The 27,202-nt window shown below is 46.7% G+C and overlaps 1 protein-coding gene across 1 annotated transcript in view; it reads left to right on the top strand.

The window, feature by feature from the left end:
- Window positions 1-26,764, top strand: part of foxred2 (FAD dependent oxidoreductase domain containing 2) — a 43,645-nt gene extending 16,881 nt beyond the window's left edge. Inside the window, exons 5-10 of the mRNA XM_033013052.1 lie at window positions 7,039-7,323; window positions 8,683-8,849; window positions 15,132-15,297; window positions 19,437-19,678; window positions 24,877-25,047; window positions 25,720-26,764. Of these exons, the coding sequence (XP_032868943.1) occupies window positions 7,039-7,323; window positions 8,683-8,849; window positions 15,132-15,297; window positions 19,437-19,678; window positions 24,877-25,047; window positions 25,720-25,820 (1,132 nt within the window). The 3' untranslated portion in view covers window positions 25,821-26,764. The remainder of the gene's footprint in view (window positions 1-7,038; window positions 7,324-8,682; window positions 8,850-15,131; window positions 15,298-19,436; window positions 19,679-24,876; window positions 25,048-25,719) is intronic.
- The last annotated feature ends 438 nt before the right edge of the window (window positions 26,765-27,202 follow it).

Genomic DNA, 27,202 nt, shown 5'->3' with positions numbered 1-27,202 from the left:
CGGTCTAAAAGTCACAATGTTGGAGCCCCCGGCGGGCGCTGGAATGTCCCACGGCCATGAAGCCGTGCCGGGCGATGTAGGTCCCCGCTCCGGGTCATTCCAACCCGGGCTGGAGAAGTCGCATTGCGGGAGCTCCGGGAAGCGGTCTTTCCCCCCGGACCCGCGAGCTCCCGATGTCCCAGTCCACCGGACCTGCGGCTGCAGCTGGAGCCTCCGAGCCCCAGGAGTCGGGCCGCAGCAGCGAGTCACCACCGCTCCCCAAGCTGCGAGGCCGGCCAGCCCCACGATGGTGAGTAGTCCGCATCTCTGCAGTCTCCCGAGCCCCCGGGTCGTTCAGGTTGGAGGCCGCTCCATGGTGCTAGGCCCCAACGACAACGGAGACCCGACAGGGAAAAGGTCAGGTCTCCCGGACAGGGAAGAGATTTTAAACAGTTTCCCCCTCCCCCCCCCCCCGCCCCCCACATATACACATTTAAAACCAGTATTAAAAAAACACCAACACTACATTTAACTAGACAAAAAATAAAAAAAAGACAGACAGGCTGTAGGGGCCGCTGCAACGGGTGAGTCGCGCCGCCAAAGTTTTCTCTGGGGAGCCCGGTTTCCTCCCACACTCGAAAGACGTACAGTTTTGTAGGCTAATTGGGTTGATATAATTATAACTTGTCCCTAGTGTGTGTAGGATAGTGTTAATGTATGGGGATCGCTGGTCGGCGCAGACTCGGTGGGCAGAAGGGCCTGTTTCCGCGCTGTATCTCTAAACTAAACTAAACTATCACGGGAACTTCTTCTTCGATTATTTTAAAGCCTGTTCGACATCACTAACGATGCAAATTGCCAGCGTGATTGAAATGAAGCCCATCCTACTGGCACTGCTTCACTTTCCTGAGTCTTGGTGCTAAGTGCCCTGTAAAACAAAACCTATATCTCTCACATCAGGCTTTGCTCTGTACGTTTATTTCTCTAATATTATTTACCTTCTGTCACATGCATCAGGCAGGAAGTATTATCCAAGTGGTGCTGCTTTACAATTTGCCAGAACTAATACCACTTCTTCAGTCAAACCACCTCCCTCGTCTTACCGATGTCCCTCATGCCAAGGCGGACCCCGACAACTAAATCAGCATTCCAAAAAGTCCCTCCCCATCCCATAAGTGAATCTTTACCCTTGGTATCAGGACATGGGGTCTTTGCTGCAGAGAACAATGTCTGTTCCTCTAAAGGGCCTGTCCCACTTTCACGACCTAATTCACGATCTTTTTTACCCGTGGACATTTTTCATCTTGCTAGAAAAACGTCCCGATCTACTTGATGCCACGAGTACCTACGACTAGCATCACGACCTACCTACGACCTACCTACAACCTTGTGACGACCACGCTGCGAGTATGAGTCAAGGGCAAACTCGGCAGAGGTCGTGAAAGTGGGACAGGCCCTTAACTGTGTCATCCACAATGCATACAATGTTTCTTAGCACTCTTTCGCCCCAACCCTCCCTACCCCCTCCACTTGTTTTGTTACCTCTGCCTTGAACAGTGTTTGGACTTCCCTGCTGCCCTGGTCCAAACAGTTGGATAAGAGTTAGAGCTGAGGCTGCTCCAGAACCACCCTTTGCATGGGCGCTTGTCGGCTCTGTGCCTGCAATCGCTGGAGTTTAGAATGAGGGGGGACCTCATTGAAACATACAGAATAGTGAAAGGCTTGGATAAAGTAGATGTGGAGAGGATGTTTCCACTCGTGGGAGAGTCTAGGACTAGAGGTCGCAGCCTCAGAATTAAAGAATCTTTAGTCAGAGAGTGGTGAATCTGTGGAATTCTTTGCCACAGAAGGCTGTCAATGGATATTTTTAAGGCAGAGATAGATAGATTCTTGATTAGTACAGGTGTCAGAGGTTATGAGGAGAATGGGGTTAGGAGGGAGAGATGGATCAGCCGTGATTGAATGGCGGAGTAGACTTGATGGGCCGAATGGCCTAATTCTACTCCTATTCCTTATGCATCCCTTTACCTGCCTCTTTTGCAGTTACACCAACCTCCCCGTGACCTCTGATCAACCTGTGGTCATTAAACCAAGGGATGGGACGAGAACACAGAGTCCAGATAACACAAACCAAGTCCACAAAACATTCGTGCAAATATTTTTATAGGGAGTGCCAGATGACAGTGGGATGTCATCTGAAGGCCGCTTGTGGAACTGTGGAAGCCTCCAGTTTACTGAAGAGGCTGCTAGCCATCTTTCTGACGGGGCTCCAACATCGCATTCCTTGGAGCCTTGTGGTGGAACACCAACGCCCTGTGGTTTTCCAGCAGTTACACTCATGCCTCTGCCTCCTGGCCCTGTGCCAGCTCAGAGATCTCCATTCATTTCAATGAGGGAGAAAACAGCCTTGAGGGTTGGAGGTAACCCGGAAGATTTATATATTTTTTTATATTGAATTTTAAAGTCATTCATTGTTGACGTAAATACAAAAAAATGATTTAATTAGTCACAGACACAGGCAATGTGGAAACAGGCCCTTCGGCCCAACGTGCCCACACCGACCAACATGTCCCATCTACACTAGTCTCACCTGCCTGCACCTGGCCCATATCCATCTAAACCTGTCCTATCCATGTACCTGTCCAAATGTTTCTTAAACGCTGCGATAGTACTGGCCTCAACTACTTCCTCCGGCAGCCCGTTCCATACACCCACCGCCCATTGTGCAGTTGTTTAAACTGGGAAAGAGAGAGAAGATTCTGGTTTGGAGGGAGTGGCCATGGAGATGACCACGGAGATGACCATGGAGGATAAGCTGTAAACAAGGTTAGCAGGTCAATGGGTGGGTGGTACCAGTTAGAGACAGAGTGCGTAGACAAAAGAGCAAGAGATGCTGCACTTGTCGCTTTACCCCTCTCCCCTTGACTCCATTCAAGGACCCAAGCAGTCTTTCCAGGTGAGGCAGAGGTTCACCTGCACCTCCTCCAACCTCATCTATTGCATCCGCTGCTCTAGGTGTCAGCTGATCTACATCGGTGAGACCAAGAGTAGGCTTGGCGATCGCTTCGCCCAACACCTCCGCTCGGTTCGCAATAACCAACCTGATCTCCCGGTGGCTCAGCACTTCAACTCCCCATTCCGAAGCCGCCCTTTCTGTCCTTGGCCTCCTCCATGGCCATAGTGAGGACCACCGTAAATTGGAGGAGCAGCACCTCATATTTCGCTTGGGCAGTTTGCACCCCAGCGGCATGAACATTGACTACTCTAATTTCGGGTAGTCCCTACTTTCTCCTCCCCTTCTCAGCTCTCCCTCAGCCCTCTGGCTCCTCCTCTTCCTTTCTTTCTCCCGCCCCCCCCCCCCCGCCCTCACATCAGTCTGAAGAAGAGTTTCCACCCCGAAACGTTGCCTATTTCCTTCGTCCATAGATGCTGCCTCACTCGCTGAGTTTCTCCAGCATTTTTGTCTACCTCTGAAAGTTGTGAAGTTTTATTTAGAGATACAGCACGGAAACAGGCCCCTTCGGCCCACCGGGTCCGTGCTGACCAGCCATCCCCGCACATTAACACTATCCTACACCCACAAGGGACAATTTTTACATTTATTAAGCCAATGTACGTCTTTGGAGTGTGGGAGGAAACCGAAGATCTCAGAGAAAACCCAGGCGGTCACAGGGAGAAGGGACAGACTCTGTACAGACAGCACCTGTAGTCAGGATCGAACCCAGGTCTCCAGCGCTGCATTCGCTGTAAGGCAGCAACTCTACCGCTGTGCCACCGTGCCACCGAAATGCAGAGCCTGAAGATGGGCCCTGCAGGTCTGGTTGGGCATGTTCTGCACTCCCAGAGGGGAAATATTTGGAGGAAAAAAACAAACTAAGCTACTACAACTGATGAACAACTGATGCAGATAATGAAATTCAGTTGTGTAAGAAGGAACTGCAGATGCTGGTTTACACAAGTTCAAGTTCAAGTTAGTTTATTGTCATGTGTCCCTGTGTAGGACAATGAAATTCTTGCTTTGCTTAAGCAAAGCAGATAGACACAAAATGCTGGAGTAACTCAGCGGGACAGGCAGCATCTCTGGAGAGAAGGAATGGGTGACGCTTCGGGTCGAGACCCTTCTTCAGACTAAAAGTCACGGGGAAGGGAAACGAGAGATATAGACGACGATGCAGACAAATGTAGAACAATGAATGAAAGATATGCAAAAAAGTAACGAAAATGAAGGAAACAAGCCATTGTTAGCTGTTTCTGGTCTGCAGAAGCACCTCGACCCAAAATGTCACCTATTCCTTTTCTCCAGAGATGCTGCCTGAACCGCTGAGTTACTCCAGCATTTTGTGTCTGTCTATCTACAGAGAAATTAAGTTACCTGAATCTGTGTCATTCAATATTGAGTCCAGAAGGCTGCAAGGTGCAATGATAAATGGTGCTGTTCCTCAAGCTTGCTCCGGGCCTTATTGAAACAGTGCAAGAGGCCACAGACTGGTGGATCGGAATGGGAGTGTGATGGAATATTAAAGTGACAAGCTTGGAGTTGCCACTGGGGCTCCGCAGGGAAAGTCATCCCATCTGTGTTTGGTTTCTCCATTGTGGAGGAGACTACATTGTCAACATGAACTCTATCTTCCCACAAATGCGGCCCCATCATCTGATTAATTCCAGCATTTTCTGCTTTTATTTTAGATTTTCCAGAATCTACAGTTGCAGTTCTTTGGGGATTTTCACATAATTTTCAGTGTTAACTGCTCTTTTAAGGTGTATTAATTTTTATTTATTTTTGTTTTCAATGTTTTAGACAATTTTTCCCAAATACCCCTCATAATTTTATGTACCTCTATCAAAATTTCCCTCAGCCTCCTCTTATCCAAGAAAAACAAATGTAACCTCTGCAGTCTAAAATCGAATCTAGGGATGGTCTTGCTTGACAAATTTGCTGGAATTTGTTGAAGAAGTAAATAGCAGGACAGACAAAGGAGAGCCAGTAGATGTTGTTTACTTAGATTTTCAGAAAGTCTTTGATAAGGTGCACACATGAGGCTGCATGGCGTAACGTGACGCGTAAATTATGTCGCGCAAATGACGCCCCAGTGGGACAGGAAGAGCCCACGGTATCAAAGGGCAGATGCTAGCATGGATAGCAGGTTGGCTGGATGGCAGAAGACAAAGAGTGGCAATAAAGGGGGCTTTTTCTGGTTGGCTGCCAGTGACTTGCGGAGTTCCGCAGGGCTCGGTGCTGGGGCCGCTACTCTTCAAGTTGTATGTTAATGATTTGGACAAGGGGATTGAAGGCTTTGTGGCCAAGTTTGCGGATGATACTAAAATAGGTGGATAGGCAGGTAGTGTAGAGAAAGCAGGGACTCTGCAGAAGGACTTGGGCAGGCTGGGAGAGTGGGCCGAGAAGTGGCAGATGGAATATAGTGTAGCAAAGTGTGGAGTCATGCATTTTGGTAGTGGGAATAAAGGCGCAGACTATTTTATAAATGGGGGGAGAATCCAGAAATCGGATGTGCAAAGGGACTTGGGAGTGCTGGTGCAGGATTTCCAAAAGGTTAATCTGCAAGTGGTAAATTTCTGGAACTCTCTGCCACAGAAGGTAGTTGAGGCCAGTTCATTGGCTATATTTAAGAGGGAGTTAGATGTGGCCCTTGTGGCTAAAGGGATCAGGGGGTATGGAGAGAAGGCAGGTACAGGATACTGTTGGATGATCAGCCATGATCATATTGAATGGCGGTGCAGGCTTGAAGGGCCGAATGGCCTACTCCTGCACTTATTTTCTATGTTTCTATGTTTCTAAGTCAAATTGGTAGTAAAGAAAGCAAACTCAATGCTAGCATTTATTTCAAGAGGGTTTGTATACAAATAGAGGGATGTAATGTTGAGGCTCCATAAGGCGCTGGTAAGGCAGCATTTGGAATATTTTGGGCAACATATCAGTGGGTATTTTTAAGGCAGAGATAGATAGATTCTTGATTAGTACAGATGATAGAGGTTATAGGGAGAAAGCAGGAGAATGTGGATAGGAGGGAGCGATAGATCAGCCATGATTGAATCGTGGAGTAGACTTGATGGGCCGAATGGCCTAATTCTACTCCTGTCACACATGACCTTATGACCTGAAAAAGTTCCATCCCATGTCAAATCCTGGTGAATCTCTTCTGGACCCTCTCCTGTGCTCTTGCATCTTTGCGATAGCATGGTGTCCAGAACTGTATTCCTCTGCCCACTTGAGGTCCTGGGGCCAACGCGCTATCGGCAAGACCAAGCGCAGGCTCGCCGATCGTTTCGCTGACCACCTCCGCTCAGTCCGCCGAGGCCTACGCGATCTCCCGGTTGCGAAACACTCTGACTCCCCCTCTCATTCCCACATTGACCTTTCTGTCCTGGGCCTCCTCCATTGTCAGAGTGAGGCCCAGCGCAAATCAGAGGAACAGCACCTCATATTTTGCTTGGGCTGCTTACACCCCAATGGTATGAATATTGATTTCTCTGACCAAGTAATGCTTGTCTTTGTCCCTCCCCCACCCTAGTTCTCCGACTAGTTTCACTGTCATTCTGATTAATTTTACTGATTGTATGCCTCCTTGTCAGCTTCCCCTCTTCTTCTTCTTCTTCTTGCGTATGGCGTGCACAGCCTAAAGTTGTAGGACAACTTGTTCTATTTGATCTTATTTGATTGTGCACTCGTATATATGCATTCGTCGAAACAGGGAATACCACGTGAAGGTTGGCAATCTCCCACCACGTCACCTTCCCTTCAGCTAACAATGAACCATTCTACATTTCCTTAGCACTGTCTGCTTTGTTCTGTTGTCTTCACACCTTGCCCTTCCATATCTCTAGTCTCCCTCTCCCCTGACTCTCAGTCTGAAGAAGGGTCTCGACCCAAAATGTCACCCATTCCTGCTCCCCTGAGATGCTGCCTGTCCTGCTGAGCTACTTTGGCATTGTGTGTCTTTGTTTAGAAGTGCTTTGGGTGGTTGCGCCACAGAGTGTGGTAGGTGAAGTACTCGGTGCCTGACATCTCTTTACAGTTCTGTTCAATCTTGCACTTCTCAGGGCAGTGAACAATGGCCTACTGGACACCTATCAGCTGAAGTCGCTGGATGGCTTGCTGGAGGGAGACCTGAGCCACATTGTCATAATCCGAGACAAAAAGGGAAAGTTGCACTTACGGCTGAAACATCACCTTAACAAGAGCAATGCCTCCCAAGATATGTCAATGACGATTCATGACCAGCGCCTCCTGTCTGAAGAAGGAGCGGATAACTTTGCGGTGCGTCTGCCTTACGACCGTGTCATCCGCTGCTTGGGGTGGACATTTGACTTTTCCATTTTCAGCAAGTAAGTGTGTGGTTGCAAAAAGCCTTTGACATCTTAAAGGGCCTGTCCCACTTTCCCAAGTTATTCACGCATTCTCCTCAGTTTTCAAACTCGCAGAATGTTCGTAACGAGTCCGTAGGAGTCCGTGGATATATCGTTATGGCAGCCGTAGGTACTCGGGGCATCAGGTAAGTCGGGACGTATTTTCCTGCCTGATGAAAAATGTCACGAGTAAAAAAATAGCCCCGGGTACCTACAGCTGGCATAACGAGCCGCTACGATATATCCACGGACTCCTACGGACTTGTTACGAACATTCTGCGAGTTTGAAAACTCGGGAGAATTCGTGAATAACTCGGGAAAGTGGGACAGGCCCCAGGTAGAAACTTCAGAAAATTTCCCTTCACCTTTACCTGTTATTTATGCAATCTGTTGGACACTACACTTTCCTACTTGTATATATCTCCAAGAGGAGTATCTCATCTTACCTAAAACAGACACAAAATGCTGGAGTAACACAGTCGCAGGACAGGCAGCATCTCTGAAGAAATGGAATTGGTGACGTTTCTGGTCTTGACTCTAACTCACTCATGCCCTGAACACACAATGAATTTGCTTACGGGTATGTTGGGGAGGATATATCAGCAATTGGAGGAAGCGCAGTTCTGATCTACCGAAAAGTATGTTCTGAGATTCAATTCTGTGGAATTTAGACACTGAAGGGATGATTTGATTGAAGTTTTCAAGATTTTGATGGAACTGGGAAGTTGATATTTCTGTTGGTTGGACAGTCTCGGGGAAATAACCAAACATTGGACTAAGACCTTGTAGGCATGAAGCTATGAAACTCAGCGTAGATATTAGGAAGTAGCTTGGGACCAATTTACTTATGCAGGGGGGAATATTGTGCTACATCCGTATCCTGTATTTGGCTTTAATTAGATTGGCATGGACAAAATAAAACAGCTTGAAAATCAGCGGTGAGTGTATCTTACAAGTCGGTTTATTGAAGGACTTCCGAGCCGCGGGACGTGTGTTCGACCGTCCTGACGAGAGGGCCTGTACATCTGGCCTCCCGTAGGTTTATCTGACCTCCTGCGCAGGTTTATGGCCCCGACCACGGGGGAAGAATGGAGGAGGACTGACTGTACTTTGTGCCTTCCACCACAGTGAAGAATGCTGTGGTGGATATTTGTGTCACATTTATATTGTGTATTGTGTGTTCTTTTTTGATTGTACCGCTGCTGGCAAATTCATTTCACTGCACTTATATGTGTATGTGATGAATAAATCTGATCGATTGATTGCATTGTGCTGACCCTTAATCGTCGAAGAGAAAATATAAAGCATTCATTTCTTCAACTATGCTCTTCCCAACAGTGTTGCTATGCCTCAGAGAGGTCGAGGTCGCATGGATAAATACCCACTGGTCAAAGCCACCTATGAAGCAGTAAACCTTCCAGGGATGTTCATTATCGGGACAGCAAGTCATTCCGTTGATTACAGGAAGGCAGCCGGCGGCTTTATCCATGGGTTTCGCTACACAGGTGAGTATCAGGGCCGGCTGCGGCATCTGAACTGAAATAATGTAGCAATCTTACAAAATTTTGAGATTTAAAAAATCAAGTCTGCAATTTATCCCATCAGATAAAGCATAAAAATAAGTTTAATTTGACACCTAATTCACTTTAATATCTTCAGTATTAAAAAAGTTATGGCCATTTTCATACTGAAATTAGCATCTTGTTCCCTATTGCTTTTCCATTGACTTAACTCAAAAGCTGTGATCGAGGACAGTCAAAAGCCCATAACTTTCTTAAAAATTAAGAGAACTGAATGAAATTTTCAGTTAATATAGATTGAAGCATTCTGAAACAAATATGAAACAATCTTACTTGGATTACCTGATATTAAAGCATATAATTAGTTAGTTACCTAAATAGATTTATTTATTGAAATCATATTCTATGTCACTCTCCGGGGAGATGCTAACTGCATTTCGTTGTCTCTGTACTGAACACTGACAATGACAATTAAAGTTGAATCTGAATCTGAATCTGAATTGTAGCTAATTACAAAATTCAATTACTAGATCTAAACGTCTATCCATTTCTTAAGAAAAGGTTAACATTTTTAAATAGCCTAAGTGTCCAAATAACATTCACACAATAATTCACAATATAACATGATTTTTAAATTTCAATGTCATGAATTTATAGGCCAAATGGAAGGAATTTAGTGTTTAATTCCCGTAAATTAATGGGCATTTAAATCATCTTGCGAGTGAGATTGTTTGGAAAGTTGCGGTTGCGGTGAATTTGAACACCAAATCGGCAGGAAAAACACTGCCGGTTCGTATGGGGCCATAATCACATTTTCGCCAATGAAATTTGGATTAAGCAATTCTAAGAAGCAAGTTTATATGTAAAATAAAAGACTTACCTTATGTTTTGTCCCGTACGTGAGATCCGTCCCGTTGTCGGCGTTAGAAGTAGATTTTTATTTTACTCCAACGATTAAATTGTCCAGCGATTTTAAAAAAAAACTTCCGAGAACGTATGTCGGAGCGATTATTCTGCAGCTGTTTAGCAGCATGAGAATGATCGACTCCGACAGGCAGGAGAAAATGGCATTTTAATCCCGCGCCCCCCCCTCAAAGGCGCCAAAGCCGCAACACGGCCAGTGGCAGAACTACAGCGCCGCTGAAGATAAGTATTAGATTAGATTAGATTAGATATAATTTATTGCCACACAGCCAGGCTGGTGGAAATTTGGGTTGTCTGCAGCGATACAATAATAAAGAACACACAACCACAATAAAACTGTAACACAAACATCCACCACAGCATTCATCACTGTGGTGGAAGGCACAAAATTTGGCCAGTCCTCCTCCATTTCCCCCCCGTGGTCAGGACCAGAGTCCAGAGTCAGTCCAGGATCGGTTCTTCCTCACCGGAGACCGCGGCTTTAAGTTGTTGTAGGCCTCAGACCGGCGGTCAAGATTTAAGTCCCCGCCGCAGCCAGAAGCACCGTAGACTGCAGGGCCGGCGGTCGAAGCTCCCCTCCAGGGGTGATGGTAAGTCCATGCCGGACCCGCGATAGAAGTCGGCCGCGGGCCGGCAGTGATGGCTTCTTCTTCCCCCGGGTCCCCAACGTGAGATCCCGGGCTGTAGACGCCGCACCAGCTGGAGCTCTGCAGACCGCGACTTCAGGCTGCGACTTCAGGCTGCCGGCTGCCCCGGGCCAGCGAAACGGAGCGCTCCCCTCCAGCGAGCCCCAGCGAGGGCTCACCCGCTCCACGCCGAGAGTCCACGCTGCGCCCGCCGCTGAAGCCCCGGGCGCGTCTCCGGGAAAGGCCGCGTCGATCCTTGATGTTAGGCCACGGGGGAGGCGACCTGGAAAAACTCGCCTCTCCGTGGAGGAGGCGACCGAAGCGGTTCCCCCTTCCCTCCCCCCCTCCACACCACCCCCACACAAAACACACAAAGAAACATTAAATACAGACTTTAAAACATACTAAAAAAATAAAAAAAAGTTGAAAAACTGACGAGCTGCATGACATGGCTGCTGCCAGAGCAGCGCCCCCTCCGAATGTAGCATACCTAAATAATGGGTAACGTTTCATTGTGTTGGCAGCATAGAAACAGAACCATTTGTCCATCTGGCCTGCGACTGTGTTTACACTGCTCATTGCACCCCAGTGGCAGACCTTAATACTCCTTTATCACCTTTTTGCCTCTCTAGTTTCCCCTAACATATTTTCTAATACATTTAGTTTAGTTTTTTAGTTTAGTTCATTGTCATGTGTACCGAGGTACAGTGTAAAGCTTTTTTGTTGCGCGCTAACCAGTCAGCAGAAAGACTATACAGGATTACAATAAAGCCATCCACAGTGGGAATATACATGTTGAAATATACAAGATAAAGGGAATATACAGGATAAAGTGAATACTTAAAGGGCCTGTCCCACTTAGGTGATTTTTTTCGGCAACTGCCGGCGACTCACAGTCGTAGCAGGTCGCCGAAAAAGCGGCGACTGGATCCTCCCCCCACCTACGACAATGTCTACGACGACCTACCACCTAGTCGATGTCAAGCTATGGCAAGCTACTGACAACCGGCGACCCAATCATTGCGACTTAGGATGTCCACCTACAATCATACAGGTGACAGCCTACGACAACCAATGTCAACCTACGTCCACCCGCGACAAGCAACGACACTGTCGGCGACAACTGAAGACAATTTTGTTTAACCCTGTGACCGCGTGGGTTTCCTCCGGGTGCTCCGGTTTCCTCCCACACTCCAAAGAGTTTGAAGGTTAATTGGCTTTGGTAAAGATTGTAAATTGTCCATAGTGTGTAGAATAGTGCTAGTGTATGGGGGGATCACAGGTCGGCGCGGACTCGGTGGGCACAAGGGGCCGTTTCCGAGCTGTATCTCTAAACTAAACATCCTAAGGTTACAGAAGGTGTTACATAAATCTGAAGAAGGGTCTCGACCAGAAACATCACCCATTCCTTCTCTCCAGAGATGCTGCCCAGCCTAAAGTTGTAAGCCAACTTGTTCTGTTTAAACTACTTTTTGTGCACGCCAGGTTGATTGCATTCGTCGAAACAGGGTGGACCACGTGAAGGTTGCAATCTCCCACCCAAAATAATAATAAGAAGATTCAAGGACTCCCAATTTTGTTCGCTTTCCCCAATCTTTATAATACGATTAGAAGTCCTCCTGAATTCCGCCATGACGACCGATGTCATTGTCGTGAATTGCAGTAAAGTTCAGTGCCAACCCAATGAAGGTCAATGGGGATTCGGAAGCAGAGCTCACTAATGAACCCCCTGCTTGGTCCAAGTCAGCTACTTTTGAATTGCCGCATCATCTCGTGCACTGGATACAAGGAATCTGCTCTGGCCCTGAGATTTTTCACATTAGTTGGAGGGTTTCCTCTTGAACAGAACTGAACTTGGGTGTGCACTCTGCTGCTGCGTATCAATGCTGCCTTCTGGCCCTGTCCCACGGTGCGAGTTCATTCCAAGAGCTCTCCCGAGTTTGCCCTGATTCGAACTCAGAGATTTACGGTAATGGCCGCTCGACGGTACTCGGGGCTCTCGTGGACATTTTTCAACATGTTGAAAAATCTTCACTAGTCTTCCCGAGCTTACCTGCCATTAGCGAATCTTCCCGAGCACCTGCCGTTTGCGTAACGAACCGCTAAGAGACGTCCCCGAACTCCGACGTACCCGCTATGTTCATTCTCCGTGCTTACCACGAGTTTGATTTTTTTTAAACTCGGGAGAGCTCTTGGAATGAGCTTGTACCGTGGGACAGGGCCATTATACTTATGTGTCACTTCTTGCAGTTATTGCAGCACATGTTGCTTCAGAAACCGTCCTGTTTATCTTGGTCGAGAATCAGATAAAACCGATGGTGTTGGAATGCTGTCTGGGCCCGCCTGTTATCCTGCATATTTAGTATACTTCTCCCTCTGAAGCTCTGCGACTTTTGTCCCAGCTTGCATCACGGTTCTGTTCGCTCAGCACTCTGTGTTGCCAACCTACTGTTTGATTTTAAATGATTTACCTCATCTGTCTTAACTCTGGGTAGAGAGATAATCTAATATTAAGTAAGCGAGGCAGAAAAATGGCTCGTGACAATCAAATGGGTTACTGGACCGAGACCAACAAAAAGGCCGAACATACTTTATCTTCTCCACTAATAGCTTTTAGACATCTTGGCCCAGCGTCTGATGTTGCATCACTGGATCAGCAAAGAACCTCTAACAAAGGCCAATCCACTGCTCAGCCAAGGCAAGGTCTTGGCCTGAATTATATATTAAAGTTAATAAAGTTAGAATCAAGCGTATAAACTCACAGAGAGTTGTGAGTCTGTGGAATTCTCTGCCCCAGAGGGCGGTGGAGGCCGGTTCTCTGGATACTTTCAAGAGAGAGCTAGATAGGGCTCTTAAAGATAGCGGAGTCAGGGGATATGGGGAGGAGGCAGGAACAGGGTACTGATTGGGGATAATCAGCCATGATCACATTGAATTCTGTGGAATTCTCTGCCACAGAAGGTAGTTGAGGCCAGTTCATTTGGCTATATTTAAGAGGGAGTTAGATGTGGCCCTTGTGGCTAAAGGGATCAGGGGGTATGGAGAGAAGGCAGGTACAGGATACTGAGTTGGATGATCAGCCATGATCATATTGAATAGCGCTGCAGGCTCGAAGGGCCAAATGGTCTACTGCTGCACCTATTTTCTATGTTTCTATGAATGGCGGTGCTGGCTCGAAGGGCCGAATGGCCTACTCCTGCCCCTATTGTCTGCCCCGACTTATATATCTTCTTTGACTTTTAGTTGTGCAGCAGCAGACTTGTGCTGAGAACCAGATTTCCCTAAGGTCGTTCGATTTATGCTTGGGCGATCAAGCAAATCGTTTTTAGGTTCAGAAGACCATAAAGTAATTTGGTGCTAGTTTTCTTCCCAGAACAATGGAAAGGGGGGAGGAGGAGAGAATGCTATGGGTGACTAGTAAAGCAATTAGTAACTTCTCTATATTTCTGCTTTAGCTGGGCCACATGACCTGCAGTGCAGTTCCTGGTTCTTCTATCAGAGCAAGCACCTTGGGACAAAAACGTGTGAAAGTCAGGCAGCGGCTGCAAGTTTTTATCAGATGCTCTGGTATATGCAGTGAGATCTGTGACGTTAATTGAATGGGTACCCTCACCAAGGAAGTCACAGGTGTTCAGTTCAGTTGAGTTTAGTTTATTGTCACGTGTACCGAGGTACAGTGAAAAGCTTTTTTGTTGCGTGCTATCCAGTCAGCAAAAAGATTCAACATGATTACAGTCAAGCCGTCCACTGTTTACAGATACAGGATGAAGGGAATGACGTTTAGTGCAAGATAAAATCAAGCAAAGTCTGATTAAAGATAGTCTGAGGGCTTCCTATGAGGTAAATGGTAGGCCCAAACTGATCTCTAGTTGATGATAGGATGGTTCAGTTAATTGAGAACAGCTCCTAAACACTTACAAAATAATGTTAAACTCCCCAATCACTGTCGTAGACGTGATGTTTGATTGCCTTTAGACTTTCGATGTACAGCACTAAATCCGTATCGACCAGCGATCACCCTGCACACACTAGAACCATTTTTATAACTTACTGAAGCCAATTAACCTACAAACTGTACGTCTTTGGAGTGTGGGAGGAAACCGGAGCTCCAAGGAGAAAACCCACACGGTCACATGGTCATAGGGTTGTATTCACTGGAGTTTAGAAGGATGAGGAGGGATCTTATAGAAACATATAAAATTATAAAAGGACTGGACAAGCTTGATGCAGGAAAAATGTTCCCAATGTGGGGCGAGTCCAGAACCAGGGGCCACAGTCTTAGAATAAAGGGGAGGCCATTTAAGACTGAGGTGAGAAAAACCTTTTTCACCCAGAGAGTTGTGAATTTATGGAATTCCCTGCCACAGAGGGCAGTGGAGGCCAAATCACTGGATGGATTTAAGAGAGAGTTAGATAGAGCTCTAGGGGCTAGAGGAGTCAAGGGATATGGGGAGAAGGCAGGCACGGGTTATTGATTGGGAACGATCAGCCATGATCACGATGAATGGTGGTCCTGGCTCGGAAGGGCCGAATGGCCTCCTCCTGCACCTATTTTCTATGTTTCTATGAACGTACAAGCTCCACACAGGCAGCACCCATTGTCAGGATCGAACCCGGGTGTCTGGCCCTGTAAAGCAGCAACTCTGCCGTTGCACCACCGTGCCATGTTGGTTACGGAGCCCTTGTGAGACCCCGTGTTTCTGGTTGCTTCCACCAGCCCGTGCAGTTCACCGTCTGCTGGAGCATCGCCACCATGGTGTCCACTGGCCGGCAACTGTCCTGCCCGTCTCCCAGCTCACCAACATGATCACCAAGCGCATCAACGAGGCCTCCGGCATTTATCAGATGTTCAGCGTCCTTGCTGACGTGGTGTTGCTGCAGAAGTGAGTAACCCTCACTTTACTCTCTCCGATCAGAAGGGTGTATTATTAATTAATATACAGCGGAATGTTTCCCCATTGTTGAGTAAGACCTCGTGCCTCTTTAGTTTGAATTCCTTCACCCAATGTGGCCATGTTTATAATGTGATACAATAGTGTTTGTTTGGTACAGTTCAATCTAACCCCAAAAATCAATGTTCTACATATTTGCAACAACCTGTTTCTGATTAAATAGTTGGGATGGAAGCCCGACTCCAGCAATGGCCAACTCCGCAGGGCAACTGCTCTTTACAAAAAACATTGTTTTTGTCTAAGGAGGAACTGCAGATGCTGGTTTAAACCGAAGACAGACACAAAAAGCCGGAGCAACAGCGGGTCAGGCAGCATCTCTGGATAGAAGGAATGGGTGACATTTCGGGTCGAGACCCTTCTTCAGACTGATCTCCACAGATGCTGCCTGACCCACTGAGTTACTCCAGCATTTTGAGTCCATCTCCTCTTTTATATGTTGCTTTGCTTTCATTTCCAATGTATGTGTCAAGATCCAGAGGTATCCTATAAATGGAGTCGTTTCCTATCAGTGCTGCATTATTGTCCGTGCATGGTTAGCTTAAAATTACTCTCTATGTGGGTTGTTAACTGGTTAATAATGAGTAACTCAAGCTGGAGGAGAGCACAGTGTCTATTGCTGAAGTTTGAATCTCTTGAACCTTGTGTCGGGCTCAGTTCTCTTATCCTGGACAGCCCCCGTGGATCTCCCTGGTCTGGTCCTACCTGGTCTGAAGAGCCTTCACTCTGTCCTCAGCAGACACCTGCGTCTGCAGAGGTCAGTGCCTACCTGAGTGAGTCAGGCTCACTTCTAACAGAAGATAGACACAAAATGCTGGAGTAACTCAGCGGGACAGGCAACTTCTCTGAACAGAAGGAATGGGTGGCGTTTCGGGTTGAGACAGAACAGAAGCATGCTTGGGCGCTAAAGGGCCTGTCCCGCTTGGCCGTCATTTGCGTGTAAATTACGCGACATCATTTACGCGTCACGACGCACGACGCTGGAGTAACTCAGCGGCTCAGGCAGCATCTCTGGAGAACAAGTGAAATTTTCTTCTGAAGAAGTGTCCCGACCTGAAACATCACTTATCCATGTTCTCCAGAGATGCTGCCTGACTCGCTGAGTTACTCCAGCACTTTGTCATTTTAAGGTGAAGGTTAATTGGGTTAAAGAATAACCATTAAAGCTCCGTGCCTGTCAGCTTATCATGAAGCTTAATGAAGGGCAACTACAGAAAAGCTGCAGTTATTTTCCCTTTGACCTAATGTCCTCGTTGTTTCATGAGCATACAGTATGATGTATGAAAATATGTATGAACTCAGGCAATGTATAAGCCTTTCATCTATGTGAGAGGGGACTCCACCTTGTTCTTGCAAAGTGTCTGTACATAGGAATTGGGGTGTAACTAGTGTAGTTTCCCCCTCCCTAGTCCACATTACTGAAGACAGGCCAGGTCAGTCTGATTGTATAGGAAGGAACTGCTGAAGCTGGTTTATCCCAAAGATATAGGCTCTCCAGTATATTGTGTCTCTCTGCCAGTCTAGATTGTTCTAGCTGCGATTGGCCTTCCCGGCACTGTTTGTGAAATAAGAGCCAAGAGTTCATCAGTCTATGAAAGTAAGCACGTTGGTACAGCAGGCAGTAAAGAAAGCGAATGGCATGTTGGCCTTTGTAACAAGATGAGTCGAGTATAGGAGCAAAGAGGTCTTTCTGCAGTTGTACAGGGCCCCAGTGAGACCACACCTGGAGTATTGTGTGCAGTTTTGATCCCCTAATTTGAGGAAGTACATTCTTGCCATTGAGGGAGTGCAGCGTAGGTTTACAAGGTTGATTCCCAGGATGGCGGGACTGTCACATGCTGAGAGAATGGAGCGGCTGGGCTTGTACACTCTGGAATTTAGAAGGATGAGAGGGTATCTTATTGAAACATATAAGATTATAAAGGGTTTGGACACACTAGAGGCAGGAAACATGTTCCCGATGTGGGAGGAGTCCAGAACCAGGGGCCACAGTTTAAGAATAAGGGGAAAGCCATTTAGAACAGAGACGAGGAAACACTTATTCACACAGATAGTTGTGAGTCTGGAATTCTCTGCCTCAGAGGGCGGTGGAGGCCGGTTCTCTGGATACTTTCAAGAGAGAGCTAGATAGGGCTCTTAAAGATAGTGGAGTCAGGGGATATGGGGAGAAGGCAGGAACGGGGTACTGATTGGGGATGATCACATTGAATGGCGGTGCTGGCTCGAAGGGCAGAATGGCCTACTCTTGCACCTATTGTGTATTGTCTATTGCCTGTCCTGCTGAGTTACTCCAGCATTTTGTGAATAAAACACTGATGACGGGCCTGAGTGGCTCAGAGTTTGCTGGGGCTATTACTGTGAGACTATGGTAATTACAGCTATTACTATAGCTGTTACTATGAGACTAATGAGACTACTATTACTAATGAAGGAACCATTGCCTATTGCTTAAATGAAAAGTTAGCTGGATTAATACCCCACAAATCTAATCTAGGTTATTCTGCTCAGCAGAGTCCCTACAGAAAAGGGTGAAGTCTTACGGAAAAGTGTTGCCAATATGGCCTCCACTTGCAACCTCTCAAACACAGCCAATGAATCACATTTGTTGATGTTGCCTGCTTGTTCCTCATTACCACATGTGCTCATGATGGGACTGAACTGATTATCTTCAGATCCATTCCAGGAATTGCTGTCTTATCTCATAATAACATGACACAGGCCTTTATGCATCTGTAGTCCACAACCACAGCCCTCTCTTGAGGGTGCCACATGTTTAGTTTAGTTTAGTCTGTGGAGCAGAACAACAGACAGCCAACCATGTCATCTCTGGGTGCCCGCTCTATCACCCATCCCAAATGGAGCTGTGTCAGGGCCTGGCAGACATTGACGCCAACAGAGACAACAACCTGGCTGCTCAACACCCGGCTTGAGATCCAACTATTCCTTTGGTTTATTTATGTTTCATTCTCAAGAAGAAGAAGTTTAGTTTAGAGATACAGCGCGGAAACAGGCCCTTCAGCCCACCGAGTGCGTACTACCCTACACACACTAGGGACAATTTACACATACACCAAGCCAATTAACCTACACACCTGTACGTCTTTGGGAGTGTGGGAGGAGAACGAAGATCTCGGAGGAAACCCATGCTGTCACGGGGAGAACATATAAACTCCGTACAGACAGCACCCATAGTCGGGATCGAACCCGGGTCTCTGGCGCTGCAGGTGCTGTAAGGCAGCAACTCTACCGCTGCGCCAATCTTCAAGAAAGCAACAGGGACCAAGACACCAGGTTTCTGGCCACTCATTGTGTTTAGCCTATTGACTCAGACTGATGTTTAACACTGAGTGGGCTCAAGAGTTAGTGAGCAGGAGAAACTACTCGTGTAGGAAGGAACTGCAGATCCTGGTTTACACTGTAGATAGATAAAATGCTGGAGTAACTCAGCCGGACAGACAACATCTCTGGAGCGAAGGAATGGGTGACGTTTCGGGTCGAGACCCTTCTTCAGAAGGGTCTCGGCGTGAAACGTCACCCATTCCTTCTCTCCAGAGATGCTGCCTGTCCCGCTGAGTTACTCCGGCATTTTGTGTCTATCTTAGGAGAACCTACTTGTAAGGAGAAAGTAGGTTTGATTACTATGTTCAATCAAGATCCCATGAGTTGTTTTAGTTTACTTTAGAGATACAGCGCGGAAACAGGACAATCTGCCCACCGAGACCGCACTGACCAGCGATCCCCGCACATTAACACTACCCTACACACTCTAGGGACAATTATACATTTATACATTTATACCAAGCCAATTAACCTACAAACCTTCACGTCTTTGGAGTGTGGGAGAAACCCGAGGATCTCTGAGAAAACCCACGCAGGTCACAGGGAGGTCTCGGTGGGCAGATAGACCTGTTTCTGCCCTGTATCTCTAAATGGGCTGAATGGCCTAATTCTGCTCCTGTTACTTATCAACTTGTGAAGGGATGCTAACAGTAAATATCTCGGTGCATCTCCAATATTTGGGACAGTTCCTGAGACTGCCGCCTGTTAACATTGCTCCTGCTCTGGATGTTTAGAAATGCCACCCAGTTCGAGTACTTGGAAGAATATCCGATCGGAGCGCTCCCGCACCTTTGGCAAAACACCGGGAAAAAGGCAGAAAATGGACTGTTTGTTATTAACCTGGAATACGGGAGCAACTTCTCCAAACCCGAGGCAGATGTTTTCCACCCTAGCCGTTCCGTGGGGGACCCAAAGCACGCGTGGCTCTCCAACTTCCTCCACCCTGTTGTCTACTTCTACAGACACATCCCGACAGGTCAGTGTTTTGTGTGTGCTTCCCTGTGTCCCCCTTTTGCTGCCTCAAATCCCCCTGCATGTCGGTGTCTTGTCTGACCATCGATCCAATGGACGTGTCAACAGTATTGGGGGGAAAAATGTCCCCGAGGTACACAAATGATCTAATACAGAGGTTAAACATGTTTAGTCGCCCCAGATTTGTTGGTGGGAGATCCTGAATGACTGATTAAGTTTCTTGAAGAAGTAACGGAGTATGCTGACCACACCAGTGCCATTGATGTGGTTTACATGAACTCCAGTAAGGTCTTTGACCAGGCTCCCATGGAAAAGATAGAAACATAGAAAATAGGTGCAGGAGTAGGCCATTCGGCCCTTCAAGCCTGCACCACCATTCAATGTGATCATGGCTGATCATCCAACAAGGTACATATCCTGTACCTGCCTTCTCTCCATACCCCCTGATCCCATCAGCCAAAAGGGCCACATCTAACTCCCTCTTAAATATAGCCAATGAACTGGCCTCAACTACATTCTGTGGCAGAGAATTCCACAGATTCACCACTCTGTAAAAAATGTTTTTCTCATCTCAGTCCTAAAAGACTTCCCCTTTATCCTTAAACTGTGACCCCTTGTTCTGGACTTCCCCAACATCGGGAACAATCTTCCTGCATCTAGCCTGTCCAACCCCTTAAGAATTTAGTACGTTTCTATAAGATCCCCCCTCAATCTTCTAAATTCTAGCGAGTACAAGCCGAGTCTATCCAGTCTTTCTTCATATGAAAGTCCTGACATCCCAGGAATCAGTCTGGTGAACCTTCTCTGTCAAGAATGTCTATGGCAAGAATGTCTTTTCTCAGATTAGGAGACCAAAACTGTACGCAATACTCCAGGTGTGGTCTCACCAAGACCCTGTACAACTGCAGTAGAACCTCCCTGCTCCTATACTCAATCCTTACTCGCAGAGTCACTGTATTAAACAGCAGGGATGCAGGCCCCAACGTCCACCTTGCAGAAACAAAGAACTACAGATGCTGGTTTATACCAAAGATCCTATAGCGAGCAAGTTGGTCCACTCGACGAAAAAGACGTAGTACGTTTATGGGCAGATTCATGGGTAATTTTCGGCCCCATTTCGGTAACCGGGTTCCGTCTCCGCACCAAAGATCCAATAGGTAGCAATGTTACAAAATTTTGAGATTTTAAAAATCAAGTCTGTAATTTATCCCATCAGATAAAGCATAAAAATAAGTTTAATTTGACATCTAATTCACTTTCATATCTCAAGTATTTAAAAAGTTATGGCCATTTTCATACTCGGAAATGAGCATCTTGTTCCCTATTGATTTTCTATGGACATAACAAAAAAGTTGTGATCGTGAACAGTCAAAAGCCCATAACTTTCTTAAAAATTAAGAGAACTGAATGAAATTTTCAGTTATCATAGATTGAAGCATTCTGAAACAAATATAAAATAATCTTACTTGGATGACCTGAAATTAAAGCATATAATTAGTTAGTTACCTAATTGTAGCTAATTTCAGACTTCAATTACTAGATCTAAACATCTATCCATTTCTTAATAAATGATTAACATTTTTAAATAGCCTAAATGTCCAAATAATATTCACAAATAATTCACAATAAAACATGATTTTTAAATCTCATTTACATTAATTTATAGGCCAAATGGAAGGAATTCAGTGTTCAATTGCTGTAAATAAATGCCCATTTAAATCAGCTTTCCAGTGGGATCCTGTGGAACGCGCTGGTTTAGAACGTTCACATTGCGGTAGATTTGTGCCTCAAATGCCCAGAAAAATACTGCGCGAATATAATGGGCCCAAAATGAGCTACTCGCAATATTAAATTTTGTATAAAAGGATCTTTAGAAGCCCTTTTGAATGTAAAAATATACAACCTACCTTCTGCTATTTTCTTTATGAGACCCTGCGGTTGCTGACGGTCGCGGGTTTAGAGATTGATTTTTAAACTACTATAACTATTATTCAAGGCCTTTAAACCTAATAATAGCTTTTGCGACGGGGTCTATCAGCGATTTTTCGTTAATAATTAACTAGGCTGAACATTTTCGATTGGAACAGCTTAGAGAAAATCGCGTTTTAAACCCGCCCCCTCTAAACGGCGCCAAAATCGCGCACAACCTCAGCGGCAGATATTCAGCGACGCTTCAGGTAGTCTTTGCAACATACCTACAATAGGATAATAGTGCGGAGACGGAAGCCGGTTACGGAAACATCCTCGTAAACATGGCAAGAATGTCCTTCCTCTCCACAAGGCTAAAGGCCATGGAATTTACAGCAGAGTCAGCAAGTTTGCAGAAGAAGTAAAATTGGTAGTTGATGGCGAGGAGGGTCGGCTTAATCTTCAAAAATATTGATCAGTTGTAAATTAGGCAGGATAGTGGAGAGGGATCTTAATCCTGACTAATATGAAGTGATACATTTTGGATGATCCAAGGCAGATTGGACATACATAATGAACGATAGTTTTGGGGGAAGTCTTTCTGTGGACCACAGATCTCCGATGGGGTAGATGGGCTGATGGACGAGGCACACTTGTTGCTTGTCTTCATTAGCTGAGGCTTAGAATATAACAGCGTTGAAACATTGCCAAGGCCACGACTGAAATATTAAGGTCAGTCATAAGTGATAGGAGTAGAATTAGACCATTCGGCCCATCAAGTGTACTCTGCTATTCAATCATGGCTGATCTATCTCTCCCTCCTAACCCCATTCTCCTGCCTTCTCCCCATAACCTCTGATACCTGTACTAATCAAGAATCTATCTCTCTCGGCCATAAAAATATCCACTGATTTGACCTCCACAGCCTTCAGTGGCAAAGAATTCCACAGATTCGCCACCCTCTGACTAAAGACATTTCTCCTCATCTCCTTCCTAAAAGAGCGTCTTTTAATTCTGAGGCTATGACCTCTAGTCCTAGACTCTCCCACTAGTGGAAACATCCTCCCCACATCCACTCTATCCAAGCCTTTCACTCTCCTGTATGTTACAATGAAGTCCCCCCTCATTCTTCTAAACTCCACCGAGTACAGGCCCAGTGCCGACGAACGCTCATCATACGTTAATTGTGTATAATTCTGGTCACCACGCTATAATAAGGATTACATTTTACTGGAGATTCTCCAGGATGTTGCCTGGGAAAAAATGTTTCGGTTAACATAGAAACATAGAAAATAAGTGCAGGAGTAGGCCATTTGGCCCTTCGAGCCAGCACCGCCATTCAATATGATATGGCACATCTAAAATCAGTATCCTGTTCCTGCTTTCTCCCCATATCCCTTAATTATGTTAGCCCTAAGAGCTATTTCTAACTCTCTATTGAAAACATCCGGTGAAATGGCCTCCACTGCCTTCTGTGGCAGAGAATTCCACAGATTCACAACAATGGGTGAAAACGGTTTTCCTCATCTCAGTCCTAAATGGCCTGCTCCTTACTGTTACACTGTGACCCCCTGGTTCTGGACTACCCCAACATTGGGAACATTTTATCCTACATCTAGCCTGTCCAATCGCTTAAGAATGTTATATGATTCTATGATGTTTCGGGGACGACAGATGGCACAATGGGCTAAGTGTTCGGCTGGCAACCGGAAGGTAGCCGGTTCGAATCCCGCTTGGAGTGCATATTGTCGTTGTGTCCTTGGGCAAGACACTTCACCCACCTTTGCCTGTGTGTGAATGTGTGTGAGTGATTGGTGGTGGTCAGAGGGGCCGTAGGCGCAGATTGGCAGCCACGCTTCCGTCAGTCTGCCCCAGGGCAGCTGTGGCTACAGAAGTAGCTTACCACCACCGAGTGTGACTGAGGAGTGAATGAATAATGCGATGTAAAGCGCCTTGAGTATTAGAAAGGCGCTATATAAATCCCATCCATTATTATTATTATTATTCTATAAGATCCTCTCTCAGCCTAAAGCCCAGTCGATCCATTGTGAGCAGAGTTTGGATATGCTGGGTTTGTTTCCCTTGGAAGGTACCCAGACTGATGAGGATGTAGGTCATTGGATCTACTCTATCTATGAGAAGCTCCCCCATGACAGAAGATGTCTAAGACTAAGTCATGATTTAAGGTGAGGAGCCAAAGGTTCAGAGGGGATGTGAGGAAGATTTTTTTCAGAGGATGAATGAATGGATTGAGCCTGCGTCTCTAGCACTGCAAGGCAGCAGCTCTACCGCTGTGCCATCGTGCTGCTAGATCATGTCTTCCACTTTATGGGCTTGAAGCTGACACTGAGAGCCAACATGTAAAGTATCCATTATTCACTCAATCAGGTTTTCCCTGGATTGAAAAACTAAACAATCACACAAGCCTGTGGCATGTGATTGATAGCAGTGAGCTAAGTCTCTCGGATACAGTACCTTGTATGGAGTGTACAGTTTGTCTGTGTGTGGGGAATTGTGCCGGTCTATCTTCAGAGTGCACCCAGAGTGGGCTTGTGAACGTGTGTGAGTGAAGGGCCTGGCCCACTTGGGCGTCATTTGCGCGTCATTTATGCGACATCCTGAAAATTGGTTGTCGCATCGTGACGCTTGTGTGGTGAGGCGTGGTGGCGTATGCAGTGACACACGGTAATGTGCGGCGCCCCAGGATTTTGGAATGCTCAAAATCCTTGCGCGCCACCTGCGTGACGTATCCCTTGCGCACGTTGATGTACTGATGGCGTACACTGACGTACTGATGGCGTAGTGTACCGTGTGGTGACGCATGGTTACACACGGTGACGCACGAACATTGTCTGCTAATTTATTATGCGTCACCGTGCGTCAACGTCTGTAACCATGCACCGCCCGTACGCCGTCGGCGCGCCATTTGCGTGTCATATGAGCGCCGCACCACGTGACCACCCGGGTATAAAGCGCACATAGTTTTGAAGAATTTTCACTGGGAAAATCCTTGCCACGGAGATCGGACTAAGTACGAACAACATCGCAAATGGCTCCCAAAAGAAGCAGGGCCCTCAAGAGCACTTGGCGCGCGACTGTCGTACTGCTAGAAGATTTTCACGCGACAGTCGCACGTCAGTCACTACCGGCCTGTCGCGTGAATGACGCACAAATGGTGCCCAAGTGGGACAAGCCCTTGACTGTGTGCATGAACAGGGCACGTTGTGGGGGCACAGAGAAGGCAGCCCATGCTGACCAGGGGCGAGAGTAGATCGACTCTTTGCTTGTTTCCAGAGACAGAGATGACGCAGAGACCGAAGCAGTGGCCACTGCCGCGACCGAGCAGCATCCACCACGTGGTGGAGGACTTCCTGACCGACTGGACCGCTGCACGAGCTCACATCCTGCCCCTGCGTCGCTTCCTGGAGACCTGCCTGCACACCGACCTCAGAAACTACTTTGCAGGTGTCACATCCTCTTGGAACAAAGTCGCTTCCTCGCGAACAAAACGCCCGTATCTCCAGCTGCTCGCCCTAGGCTGGGGACAGTCCTATGTTTAGTTTAGTTTAGAGATACAGCGCGGAACCAAGCCCTTCGGTCCACCCAGTCCGCACCGACCAGCGATCCCCGCACATTAACACTAACACCTTACAGCGCCAGAGACTCTGGTTCAATCCCAACTGGACACAAAAAGCTGGAAGTAACTCAGCGGGACAGGAAGCATCTCTGGAGAGAAGGAATGGGTAATGCCTTCTTAGTACTATGTTTACCTATCTTTTATACATACACGCACACACCCACTCACACTCACCTACACTCTTTCTCTCACACACTCACTCACTCGCACTCCCTCTCTCTCACACACACACTTGTGTGAAGTGCCGAACATAGGCACAAAGTGCTGAGCAACTCCTTGGGTCAGGCAGCATCTCTGGAAGAGTTCTATCTAATTACAAGTCTTTTAGACAATAGACAATAGGTGCAGGAGTAGGCCATTCGGCCCTTCGAGCCAGCACCGCCATTCAATGTGATCCGGCATTTTTTTAACACAGGGAATGGGATTTGAAGAATACTTAGTTGTAAGATCAGAATTGATGGGAAAGATTTCATCCCTATGTGTTTCCATTGTCCCTGCAGAATCCTGCTTCAAGTTTGCCTTGACTCAACAGCATCTGCCGCCTTCCTGTCGCCACGGATACTTAAACGGGCAAGGGTTGCTGGGCAACGATAGCTTGTAGCACAGGCTCAAGAAGGCTGCCATCTTTGTGGTGACCCCTAATGGGCAGAGGGAGAAGCCGGTGGCTGCAACATCCACCTCTGCAGCTGCAAGATGGGGGAGGAGGCACCATGTGGTCTGAGCACCAGTGCTGCACTACAACCAGAGTGCACACAAACCTTCTCCTTGTTCGCAGGCCGCAACGATTCCAGGAAGATTCCACGCTGCTGTTATATACAAGGGACTCGCCAAACTTTTATACGATGAAACAAAGCCATAACACTGCAAATAAGGGAAATTCAGACATTAAACAGAAAATGCTGTAAGTATACGTCAGGTCAGGCAGCATCTCCTGAGAGAGGAACAGTTTAATCAGAACCTTACTGCACCTCTCCAGAGATCTCCCCGACCGGCTTAGATTTTGTGCAATGTAATATTTATATGTGAAATTCGAGCCAAAAATATCCATTCAGAGAGCAGGGAGACCGTTTTATATTATTAGATTTGCTACTTGTTACGGGGCTAGCCTGAAACATTTTGAAGAAGTTTCTTATTGCAGATTTGATCCCGTTATATATAACATAGAAACACAGAAAATAGGTGCAGGAGGAGGACATTCGGCCCTTCGAGCCAGCACCGCCATTCATTGTGATCATGGCTGATCGTCCCCAATCAATAACCCGTGCCTGCCTTCTCCCCATACCCTTGATTCCACTAGCCCCTAGAGCTCTATCTAACTCTCTCTTAAATCCATCCAGTGATTTGGCCTCCGCTGCCCTCTGTGGCAGGGAATTCCACAAATTCACAACTGAAAACGTTTTTTCTCACCTCAGTATTAAATGGCCTCCCCTTTATTCTATAACGTTGAGATTGCAGACTTGACGTTTCTGTACGTCAAATCCGGCTTTGAAACATTTTAAAGGCAGGATGTGAATGAAGTACAATAAATCCATCAGCGCCTCCCAATTGTCGGATTTTAATGTTTCAGCTTTATAGCCAAAGGCACTAAGAGAGATTGTGTTTTGTTGAAGTTCTGTGTGGGCAAGCTTGTTCTCAGCAACACACTGCCTTCTTCTCCACATTCCAAAAGAGATTTAATGCAGTCTTGCAAGACTCCAAGGAATTCTTGTCTTTTCTTGTTTCTGTTTTGGGGGAACTTGTCTTTATCTCTAACCGGAGACCTCGTACGACGGGCTTTCTGGATCTGTGGTTGAACTCAGCTCGGCCCCAGTGCAAAGGGACAGTCAGACACGGCCTTGGACCTGTTCCCGCCGAAGATAGACACAAAATGCTGGAGTAACTCAGCGGAACAGGCAGCATCTCTGGAGAGAAGGGATGGGTGACGTTTCGGGTCGAGACCCTTTTCCAGACCGAGATTCAGGGGAGAGGGAAACTGGAGATACG

This window comes from Amblyraja radiata, chromosome 38 (assembly GCF_010909765.2).
Source record: "Amblyraja radiata isolate CabotCenter1 chromosome 38, sAmbRad1.1.pri, whole genome shotgun sequence".
Classification (NCBI taxonomy): domain Eukaryota; kingdom Metazoa; phylum Chordata; class Chondrichthyes; order Rajiformes; family Rajidae; genus Amblyraja; species Amblyraja radiata.
This window is presented reverse-complemented; position numbering and strand designations above follow the sequence as displayed.